The sequence below is a fragment of the Lolium perenne genome, chromosome 3, assembly GCF_019359855.2.
Source record: "Lolium perenne isolate Kyuss_39 chromosome 3, Kyuss_2.0, whole genome shotgun sequence".
NCBI lineage: Eukaryota > Viridiplantae > Streptophyta > Magnoliopsida > Poales > Poaceae > Lolium > Lolium perenne.
Window position 1 is genome coordinate 9,025,065 of NC_067246.2, and position 11,866 is coordinate 9,036,930.

Genomic DNA, 11,866 nt, shown 5'->3' on the forward strand with positions numbered 1-11,866 from the left:
TTTTTAATACAATTCCCGTGGAAAAATTTATATTTGAAAAAATTGTATACCACTTGTACGGCTGTACTACATAGCGCCTTGCAAGCACTGGCGGACCTGCATACCCGGGCCAAGGCCCGCCCAGCCCAAGACTGGGAAAAAATCATACCTATGCCTCCATGTGTAAAGCCCATTAACCCAGCCCAGCAGATACGAGAGCTGTTTGTTTTGGTCGATTCAGTTCGTCGCATCCCCTGCTCCGTGTTCGTTGTTTCCTGTTGCAGTGCTGCTCGTACGCGATACTCTCCATGGCCGTAGTTTAGGGCTACTGCCGACCTGCCGCCGGTGATTGAGCGGAAGCAGTCGGAATGCCGCAGCGACTCGATCTTGCGACCATCCAGCAGGAGCGGACACCAACAGGCCCCACGCGACCAAGCCCTAGGCAGGAGAGTCGCAGACGCAGGCTGGCAACGGCTAGGCTGCCGGCGGTTAGCACCGGCGGGGGCGGCGATCCGGTCATCCGGCGCAGGCACAACCACACAAGTGCAAGCCCGCCGCAGCCCGCAGCTGCTCCAATTCCTGCCGGCAGGGCGCACGCCTCACTGCAAAACTGATGGTAATTCAGTTTCCCCCAAATCTCTTCACAGCAATACATTATTGCATCTTAAAATTGTCTTTGTTACTACTCCCTTCACGGCAAAAGTAGACTGTTAACAATTTGGTAACATGGATAATTAAATTCATTGTTGTTTAAATATGCAATTTAGGTACCATGAGTAAGGTCAATCAGAGAAGAATTGATCTGGTTTTCAAAACAAAAAGAGACGATGCAAATGAACACTCAAATGAAATTGAGGTAGACCGGACAGTACAAGCTGATCATCCATTGCCATTTGCCTTTACTTGAATTAGAACAGCCGGCACCACACAATCAACATGAAAATCAGTCAAATAAAGATGTCATTGAAGATTTTAGAAAAAAAATCGGAAAGCAGATCTGTAGTATGTAACTCCATGTCTCCATAGCTGCTTCATACCTTATGATCAAAATGAATCTCGGTAATTTGGTATGCTTTATTTTGTTTTGGGGTAAATCGTCATATATGTTGATCTGATGGATCAAATGTATGCAGCATATTTACTAATGCCTAGTTGGCTACAAATATACATGTCTTAGAATTAGAACTCTTTGTGTTCTGCTTTAGCTTGGCCCGCCGAAGATTTTATTTGTAGGTCCGCCACTGCTTGCAAGTACCAGATATAGACTGTATCTAAAATTGTGAATACTTTCTTGCTTTATTTAGTTGGTTACATTGGCCAAGTGTCTGCATGACTGATGTTTGATATCACCCTACCTACTTTATGGTAGGCTCATCATCACCATTCTGATCTTCATGATTTAAACTTTACCACACTTGAGAAAGAAGTCACTAAGGAATCGATTGTTCTATAACATGATTTTTTACAAATGTTCAGTACATTGACATGAAATTTCATTTGGCTCAGTCGCCGATTGATTCATATGGAGTCAGTATTTTGAAATGTTAGTGAATTTGTCGAGGAGTTTTTTTGTTGCCCCTTGCTTCGTTTCTAGCCTAACATTTCTGTTTACTGTTGTAGATTTTTGATGCCAACAGTTAGCGGTCATCTTTTTGTATTTTATTTAGATCATGGTTTCTGAATCGAATTAGATCTAGCCTATTTCCATTTTTTCGCGCTTTTAATCTGTTCCATGTATAGAACTTTAAAAGTTAAAATTTTCCTTGTCCGTATAATTAAACAATATTCATGATTATTCTTGTTAATGTGACAAGATTTGTTCTACAAATCCATCTAAATTGTTCCTCCCATCCATTCAATTTTGCATCCTTTTGAATGTCTAATACATGTGATCCATCTAGTTCTGCTGCTACTAATTGTTTACTACTCATCATCATTACTATTTTCAGTATATGCGCGCCTACATGGGACAGAAGAATTTTCTTATTTCCTTTGGAGTGGATATTTTGTCAGATTTAGCATCATTTATGCAATAATGTAGATACTAGAAGATGTTGCAATATTTGATATTGGGATCATAAGAGAAGAGAGCAGGCAGCCCATGTGATTGCGGATTGACATGAATAATTGCAGTATTACAGTTGGTTGAACATCTAGAGCAGTTTTCAGTACCACTTCTGGTAGAATCCTCTTGCTTTTTGAATGAAAACAATCTGAGGTAAAAAGAAGAGGTGCACATCCAAACTATAGAACTTCTGACGGTCCCTATACTGTTCTTTCTTAATTGTCTCGCAGCACACAAGGTTGGTATTTTTTTGGACTGCTACTAATGTTCTTAAATGCCAGAGGTGAAAAGTTTATATATTTCACAAGACGAGAAGTCATGCCAGTTTTATACAAAAGTAGTAACGCATGTGCAGTTTACATGTGCAGTTTTGTTTTAATTCAGGAACCAAGTTGATTATGTAAAATGTTCATCATATTGTAATAGGCTTATTGGTTTAAATATCATGGGTGTTTTACATCCCTACTAAATATTTTCCGAGAAAACAAAAATACGACTAGAAGGCTAAGAATATTTGGAGAGCACAAGGATGGATACAACAGATGCTGAGAACTACATGTTTTTCCAGCCATAATGCAAAAGTCAGAATAAATGTTTAATCTTGTTATCTGCAGACAAATAAATGATTGTATGATTTTTGTTTTGGATCATTAGAAGTTTCGCCCATGTCATGAGTCATGACTAAGTTTGCAAAATTCTTGCTTATGATAGGACCGATATATTGCCATTTAGTATGTTGTTGCCACTTAGTAATGTATCCTCATAAGAGGTGAAGAGTATTTATTATCTGGAGGAGAGCAAGAATAAGATTTACCTTTCATGTTAAAATATTGTCTTGGATTTTTGTACAAAAAAAATCTGGCTTGATCTTACTCTTTGATCTATTATGAGTAATATAGACGTGGCAAGGTATCTTAGAAGACTCTCCACTTATGATAATCACAATATAGTGCAACTTTGCCTACCACTTTAAAGAACACTTGTGTTTTCTAGCTTTGATATTTGTTTTGAACACCAACGAGAGCAGGGATGTGTACACTGCGGTGCAGGTTTGTCAAACCATTATTTTGCACATATACTATTCGTTTCTAATGGATAAAAAGTATCAAAATTTGGATAGTGATTTATGTTATTTCCTATGCAGATTGCAAGACAGAGAGAATTCTTATTTGAATGGAAGGGTCCTTTGGATGACAGACAGAGTGAAGTGATATAAGGATGCCATGGTATGGTTATGTTTGATAATCGAATAAGGGGATTTGTGAACATGTTTCTTTCATATGAATTTCAAGGTCTTAACATGTATGATTGATCTTGCTAGATGATGCTCGTTGACTTGTTTTTGTAAATTTGAGGGTAATTCATCATACTACATCAGTAAAAACTATATATGATTTCATTACTATTGTTTGCTATTTGTGTACCACACAATTATCGTGCGATGATAGATGTCAATGCGTTCTTATACAAAATAGAAAAAATTCTTTAGAATTTAGAAAAAGTGACTTATTTAGTGTGTATATTTGCACTAATGAGACCTGTGTGGCACGTGCAAGCTTGCTAGCTTCTTTAACAGTCCACTTCAGAAATTTTAGGAACAACAATAAATAAATTGGTATTAACGTGCTAATTTTTTTGGCGAATTTTCCATGACACTAGAATTAATTAACAACACAAGCATTGTTCATGTTACAAATTACACCTTTAATTAATTTCCCCTATTTGAATAACTCTCGAGGTTCTCAAGCACCAACTAATCCTTGAATTCCATCGTCTTTCAAGAACCTATTCTTCTGTCATATATCTTTTAATACCCGAACACACGTATGGATGCATACACATTCAGACAAGAACCGAAGGTATCAGTCACTCATCATGCACACCAGCTGATGATCCTTTGACGGCATGAGGGTATTGATGACCGTCAGCAGAAGCCGATCCTTTGACGGCATCAGGCGGCGGGTATTCGGCGGTCTTCTTGTAGGTGTACCAGCTCGCTATGAGGAGGTAGACGGCGAAGTTGGCGAGGCTGAGGCCAGCGAGGAGCCAGAAGAAGTAGTCGAGGTGGCCGACGTTGAGGTTGTCGGGGATCCAGCCTTCCTTGCCTCCCCTGGTGGTGATCTTGGCGACCACGGTGACGAGCAGCGTGCTGAGGTAGTTCCCGAGGGCGACGGTGGTGAGGGAGAGCGCGGAGCACATGCTCCTCATGGCGTCGGGCGCCTGGTCGTAGAAGAACTCGAGCTGCCCCACGAAGGTGAAGACCTCGGCGGCGCCGATGATGAAGTACTGCGGCACCTGCCAGAAGATGGAGATGGGCACGATGTCGTCCTTGGCGTAGAGGCGGTGCGTGGCGATGGAGCGGAGGCGGACGAGCTCGAGGACCCCCGCGGCGAGCATGGCGAACATGGAGACGACGAGGCCGATGCCCATGCGCTGGAGCTGCGTGAAGCCGCGTGGGCGGCCGGTGAAGGAGCGCACGGCGGGGACTAGGATCTGGTCGTAGACGGGCACCCAGGCGATGACGCTGAGGGTGTCGAAGATGGAGAGGGACGCGGCGGGGATGGCGAAGTGGGGCCCCATGGAGGCGTCGAGGGTGTTTCCCTGGAGCACGAACATGGTGCTCATCTGGCCGTACACGGTGGCGAAGACGATGCCGCTCGCCCAGATGGGCAGCAGCCGCACCACGCTCTTGAGCTCCTCCACCTGCGTCACCGTGCACAGCCGCCACGGCGACGAACTCGCCATTCGGTCTGCGGGGGTATCCACAACCACCGCCGCCTTGTCGAGGAACCGGAACTGCTCGGTGTGCTCCAGCTTGCGGCTGCCCTCGATGCCGGACTCCTTGTCAACGGTCTCGTAGAGCGCGTCGCCGGACACGGGCACGCGCCACTTGCGCGTGGCGGCGACGAGCACCTGCGCGATGCGCGTCAGCGGGCTGCCACCGGGGCGCTGGTGGCGGTACAGTGGCGTGCCGACGAAGAAGCTGCCCACGGCGATCGCCATGACAACCGCTGGGATGCCGAAGCCCCAGCCCCAGCCGACGTGCGTCTGCACGTACACCAGCACCGACGACGCCACCAGCGCGCCGATGTTGATTGAGAAGTAGAACCAGTTAAAGAAGGAGCTCTTGCTCTTGCGCTCCTTGTCATCGTGCTCATCGAACTGGTCGGCCCCGAACGAGGACACGCAGGGCTTGATGCCACCCGTGCCGAGCGCGATGAGATAGAGCGCGACGAACACAGCCGCGGACTGCCCCGCCGTCGGGTCGCAGACCCCCTTGTCGGCGCAGAAGGGGATGAGGCCTGGCACGGAGGTGGCCATGGTGAGCAGGGCGAGGCCGATGATGTAGATGATCATGAAGGAGGCGATGGTCCAGAAGCGGCCGAGGTAGGCATCGGCGAGGAAGGCGCCGATGAGGGGCGTGATGTAGCAGGTGCCCGACCAGTTTGTGACGTTGTTGGCGGCCACGGCGTTGGCCATGCCCATCCGGTCCTTCATGAAGTTCACCAGGTTGGTGCTCATGCCGTAGTACGCCAGCCGCTCGCAGCATTCGTTCGCTGCAATTCATCAACAGCATGAGCCTTCCATGGAAGTAGGACACCGAGAGCAGAGAATATCAGAGCAGAAGAAAGCAGAGCAATGGTGTGTACCGAGGATGTAGGGGCAGGCGCGCCAGTTTCCGGTGTTCTCCTTGAGGGCCGGGTTACCCTTGATGTCCACGGTGCCATCCTGGGTGTACAGCTCAGGTGCGACCTCCCCCATGGCTGAGACCCTGCCTGTTGATTTGCTGCTCCGATTGCTCACTGCAGCAGTTCAGAGGAGCAACGGCTTCCTGCAAAACGGATTTGACAGTGATTAGAACTGAAGATGCAATTGGACAGTTAGTTGTGTACATAATTTAAGGTGGAAACACTGCTTTGGTAATCGATCTAGAAGAAAGGGAAACGCCATTAACTGAAGACCGGGAACACTTATACTATACCTTGTATCACAGACTGACAGACTCTAGCAGGAACTGAATTGGGCTAGTACTTCAGAACCAAATAAAGAAGACGGACAGTGCAGTAGAATCGATGCTGTTAGATGGTCATTTTGTGACCGAGTCTGATGAACACTGCAGAACTACCTAGCAGATCCCCTTTTCTTTTCTTAAATGGAAGCAGGTTCAGGCCTCTCTAAAACTGAAGCAGCACGAAAAAAAAAAAAAACTACAAAACTTATCCAGATTCCGGAACAGCTCACAGAATCGCCATAGATTCAGGGCACCTGAAAGCTCGAGGAATCACGGGATTCACGAGCGCAACGGAAGAATCGGGAGACATACCTGTTCAGCTCAAAACCAGCAAAAGAGAGGAGGTCGATGTGCACGCATGTCCAGCCGCCATTTTGTGGTTCAGATTGGGATAGGCACTAGATATTAGATAGGCAGCCGAGAAGGAGGAACTCACTCACTCACTCAGATATCTCAGAGCTTGGAGGACAGCGAGGACTGCCACCTACTTTTCGTCGACTAAAGAGACCCGAGGAAGACGACGACGGGTGCTTTGGACATTGTTTTGAAGGTACGTATGAATTTTCTTGGCCAGCAGCTCCTGTGGCAGCACGAGAGAGGTCAGATTTGACTGCAGCTTCAGAGCAGAAACTTGCTGCGTCATGCGTGGAGATAGAGATGGCCACAGGTACTGATCGATCTCTTGGGGTGCGCGTGGGTGGGGCAGACAAATCCAAACAACAAAGGGCCGTGGAGGTTGTTGTTGTGAGCATCTTTTTCAAATCATTGTTACCAACTTGTTTAAGCGACACTCTGCTTGGTGGATGAGATAATCCTAGTCGTACCTATGAATGATTAGCATGGGCCAGCAGCTAGTATCTTCACTTTGGATGTGTTCTTTAGTTTGTAATCCAGATTCACTCTTAGGTGTTGTTACCATGTGAAAGATGCATCCCTGATATCTCTGCTACTGTATCTCCAACCAGGGGATTTGTTTCTGCAATTGACCACCAGACTGACAGAAAAGTATACAGTATATTACCTGCTCAAATCAGGCGAGGTGCAGGTGAAAATCAAGCCACCTTCTTTCTTTCCTTTTTTTAATCCAGAAAGAGGAAGTAAAGATTGCAAGTGTGTGATCACACTCTCTCGAGCTCATGCCATGTTGAGACCAAAGTTTGATTTAGATCAATATAATATCTGTACTGTTGCTTGCTACCATATATTACTTGATTAATTAATAAATTTGGGTACAAGTTAGGAGAGGTACAGATGGAGTGAATCTAATCCCTTTTTATTCTAAGGTAGTTACTGTCAGTGACGATGGTGTGACTAACTAAACCCCCTCTTTGTTCTAAATGGCTTCGGACTGAGTATACTAGTGTTGTTCACCTGCAGCATCACGATGAGATGATGATCTCCACAGTAGACTCGGCAACGTTGACGTGGGAGACAAATCCAAAAACGTTCTTTTTCCAGAAGAAAATTACCCCCTGACGGACTGGCGGATAAGTTGATTTTTATACTCTGCAATAGTCCAGCTGCCCCGTTGATGTTAACAGGAATCCTTCAGTCATAGGCAAGTTTTTTACAGAATCAATTCTCAATTCTAGCCAACTTGCAAAACTTCGAAATTGTGACGGACTACCCAGGGTTTTTGTGCTGGCCTAGGCAATACTACAGTATGCATACGAACCTGTAGCTTGACTATAGAGGTGACAGGGTGGTTGCCACACTGATGGATCTCTCGGGATGTGTCTGTGTGGTGGAATGGTGGGTGGGGCTGTGGAATCCTCAGTGCAAAAGAGGGTTGAAGGTTGTTATAGTGAGCATCTTTTTCAAATCATATTTATTGACTTTGTGAAGTGTGTGCCACTCTGTTACAACCTATGAGTGATGACTGATGAGCATGGGCCGGCAGCATCTCCTGTTATGGGTTATCATGTCCGTGATATGATCCTTTTGTACTACCCAGAGATCTATACAAGTTTTTCCTGATGGCATCACATCATTTCAGCCCAGGCTAGAGTATATATATTGCCGGTTCAGTTCGGGAGACCTGCCAAGATCAAAGAAACCACTATTTTCTTCTAATCCAGACCCTATCCGTGAACCGTGACCACACTCTTTCACACTGCCTGATTTGATTTGTTTGACTCTATCAGTGAGATACGTCTGATTTAGCTCACCACAGTATACTATAGCTGCTTACTATGCTTAACAAGTTAACAACCAATCAGACAGAGTGAACGCTCACGCGACGTACGGTGACACTGACGTGCTCCCGAACCCGAACGAAAGCGAGACGGCGTGCGGTGGTCGCTGGTTTCCCACCGCATCAGCCGTCTTCTTCTCAAGCTCCGGTCCAAAACGTCCTGCTCGATCGGCCGAGAAGGAAAAGAAATTCTCCACGTACAGCTGAGCAGACCGACGTCATGCTTCCGCGGATCAGGTATCTCTCTGAAGATCGACATATGGCTGGGATTGCGTCTCGATCTGGTGTTCACATGCTAGTCGGCCGTGTTCCAATTATCTACGACGGGTCCACGACGACGTCGACCTTCCAGGTAAAACCAGTAGCTAGTACTGTTCCGTTGATGGCTACGACAGGAATCTTTCAGTCAAGCTCCGTTAATTGGTGGGTAGCAATCATGCAATCTCTTGCGGATACTCTTACGCTTACTTTCCAATGCATGGGTGCCGGATCCACTCTGTAATAAGCTAGCTAGGTTATCGGTGCACAGATTATCTTCTGGCTCCCAATTAGCCTCTGAAATTCTAGCTAGGATTTGGATTTTATTTGTCGTATGTACATTTGAAAATCTTGAGCAAGCATAGCTACGAGAAGGCAACTTTTAAATTGACGAACCTAAAGAACAGACAAGACTACTAGCATCGAACAGTACGTTATGTAGCATCGATGACACGACGGGAACAAACAAACAGACAGCGCGGAAGAAACGAAATCGATCCTAGCTAGGCAACAGCTTTGCAAGGGCGGAGCTTCAGAGTTCGGACTGTAGCCCAACAGACAGCAGCGCCTGATTTGCAGCCATAAACAAAGGGTTGAGATACTGTTAAACAGCTGGTACGTGCATGCTGCACATCGAAACGATGGCAGTCGCGTCCTGAAACTGCATAGCTATCACCGATTAACTGTTGCCCAGGCCCCTTGTTTGGCAACTTATTACCTAGCTGGCTGGCTAGAGTTTCAGTTTGGGCGACTGCTCCTGGCCTCTAGCTAATCGCCTGCGCTGTTTACATTCCTGGGTCTTGTTTCTCCCCTACCAGACCAGCAGTGTTTTATATATGGATCGGCAGAAACAAACAGACAAGGCTTCGTCGTAAAACTGTCGCCGGTGTGCTGTCTGACTACCTAGCGTGGAGGGGGAGGAGTTCGTTTGAACAACGCAACGGGCACAGGCAGGTTGAAGCAAAAATAGGAGGCGCGCGACGCGATGAACACCGGAAAGAATCACGGAATAAGTGCAGACAAGGATTCCGTTGTGGCCGTGCTGCTACATGTTTCTTTCAACCATCGTATAGAGAAGAAACACTGAATATAATAGATTCATTGTTATAATAGAAATTGATCTGTCGCCGGTGGCACCGCGTACCTGATCGACCTGGGCGGCGGCAGGCCGTGCTGGGGAATCCTCGCTGCTCCTGCTCCGCCGATCTCTCCCTCACTCGGTGGTGAAATGCCTGGTCTGTGTGGGCGATGCGAGTGAGAGCCACCTTTGGAGGAGCTAGCTAGGTTCCTGGCTTTGACCCGACCGCCCTCGATCGGTATTTATAGACACCAGCCTCTCGATCTTTTGCGTGGCCAACTAAACCATAGTAATAGTATCTTTCTTTTCTACTGATGGATCGTGATCGTATGTACGTATACAATGTGGTAGAGTAGACGTACTGGACGGATCGATGGGCGCGCGTCGGGGCTACGGCGCCGCGCGTTACCAATTGATTTATTTCTCCTTGGGACGAGGACCCAATCCCCCAATCCTACGGCCTGATCTAGGCATGCGCTTCGTCTCCGGACGAGTGCGACCGCTGGGCGGATGATCGGAGAGGGGAACAGCTTTCGTGCGATACCGACCGCCGACGCCAAACCTTCCATTCCATCCCTGTCGCTACGACTTCAGACGTACCTGACATTGACGGCCGAGATCCTTTTTCTCACAATCGATAGGCAAGACAGAGCTTACCATGCGAGGAAGTAACAGGGGCAGCGAGACTCACAATTCGTGTGCCTCTACCGGCCACAACTTCCATCCATCCAAGCACCGCGCATTTCGCCGTGGATTTGGACAGAATCTTGCGCACGGTTTTGTGGCGTACGGTCAACAGCTTGGCCAATGGCCGTCCTGTAAGATTTGTGCCCGCGCGCTTTCAGATCAAGGCTAGACTCGTGCTACTCCCTCCGATCCATGGCGTATGGATTAGAGATCTCCAACGACGGCCTGCATTTCGAACAACCAAATTATTCATTTTTGGTCCATTTGCGGTGGCCCGCTGACCGGTAGGAGGTCCATGTCTATTTGCGGGTGGCAGTGCACCCAACGGTACCCCCGTTTGGTTCACGGATGGGTAATTTTATCCAATTATATATGCACATTTTACACGTATAAATAATCCAAAATATAGCGAAAATAATAGTATAAACAATCTAAAATTTCCAAAACCGATAGCAAATGAAGTAGTACTACAAGGTAGTTCAAAATGTCAAAAGGAGAGACACAAATGGAAGTGTGATCGAGTGAATCACACATCTCGATCAAGATTCAAGGATCATCTTCTGCTTCTCCAACCATGCCCGCTGAGTAGGATCCATGTCGTCAGGCATGGGAGTCTCCATGAGCTTAGCCTCCTCGGTGAATACGGCGAGCTCCAATTCCTTTTGCTTGTTATGGGCATTGATCTCTTCAATTTTGAACTTCTTGTGTTGTATGCCGCAGTATCTCTTCACAGTATCCTCCTTTTCCTGACACTTTCTCTCGTTCGTCTTCTCACTTGACACCTCCTTATCGGCTATAAGTGTCTTGGTCATCTCTATAACAGCTTGCGAGTAAGCCTCACGCTTTTCATCCAACTTGGAGTTGGTCCTTCCCATCGGCCTCTTTGATGCACTGGACGTACTTGGGGCACAACATCAAGATCGATGACTTGGGGCGCCCCTCCATTGGTGGACTAGGATGCATAGAGCTCCTGCCACTTGGGGGAATCCTTGATTGTCATCCAACAATGGACCAAGCTGAAGCTCTTCATTTGTTTGGCGACCTTGAAGTGGCCCAAAGCTTGAAACACCAAGTCTCCAACGCCAATGCCACTAATTTTCCTCTTCTTCATCGTGTCGTATGAAGCAATGAAATTGGTGCATTGCTCTTGGATCAACACCTACCTTTTTGTGAGAGAGGCCTCACTTCGGTCACTCTAAAACGGATGATCACCCAAGAGCATGTGCTCGTGGAAGTAGTTGAAAATCTTTCTCCAAAATGTACCTTCCTTTTGCTCAGCACCACAAATTGTATCTTGTCCAATTTCCAACCAAGCACACATCTTCAAGTTTCGTGTATCATCCGGTTATTTTGGACCCTCCTTTGGCTTGGCGAGCGAGTTGGTTGTCAAACAAGGGCTCTTCTTACACATCAACCACGGTTGTTTGCGTGCCAACTTGGGTGGCACATTGAGTCTCGGTGTCTCCCCCTTCATGGATCATGGCCTCCATGGTGGCATCCCCATCGAAGAAGGCCTGGTACATATGCCGTTGGGTCGGACAAAGGCATGCTAAATCTATGGATGCAAAGACGGAAGCAAAAGAGATAGCACAT

The 11,866-nt window shown here is 46.9% G+C and overlaps 1 protein-coding gene and 1 long non-coding RNA gene across 4 annotated transcripts; one reads left to right on the forward strand and one right to left on the reverse strand.

Annotated features, from left to right (window-relative positions):
* The first annotated feature begins 220 nt into the window (after positions 1 to 220).
* LOC127325820 (uncharacterized) lies at positions 221 to 2,097 on the forward strand. Its single transcript, XR_007867383.2, has 2 exons — positions 221 to 595; positions 1,929 to 2,097. It is a non-coding gene; the product is annotated as an uncharacterized lncRNA (long non-coding RNA).
* Positions 2,098 to 3,687: 1,590 nt separating this feature from the next.
* On the reverse strand, positions 3,688 to 9,812 carry LOC127325813 (protein NRT1/ PTR FAMILY 8.2). Of its 3 annotated transcripts, none has more exons than XM_051352628.2 (3): positions 9,653 to 9,812; positions 5,695 to 5,876; positions 3,688 to 5,601 (listed from the first exon to the last, which is right to left on the reverse strand). In XM_051352628.2, the coding sequence occupies exons 2-3, from the start codon at positions 5,804 to 5,806 to the stop codon at positions 3,911 to 3,913; spliced, it is 1,803 nt and encodes a 600-aa protein (XP_051208588.1). In that variant the 5' UTR covers positions 5,807 to 5,876; positions 9,653 to 9,812; the 3' UTR covers positions 3,688 to 3,910. The 3 variants fall into 3 exon arrangements, with proteins under 3 accessions (XP_051208588.1, XP_051208587.1, XP_051208589.1); XM_051352627.2 differs by lacking the exon at positions 9,653 to 9,812 and adding an exon at positions 6,369 to 6,689; XM_051352629.2 differs by lacking the exon at positions 9,653 to 9,812 and adding an exon at positions 6,027 to 6,336.
* Between the last annotated feature and the right edge of the window lie 2,054 nt (positions 9,813 to 11,866).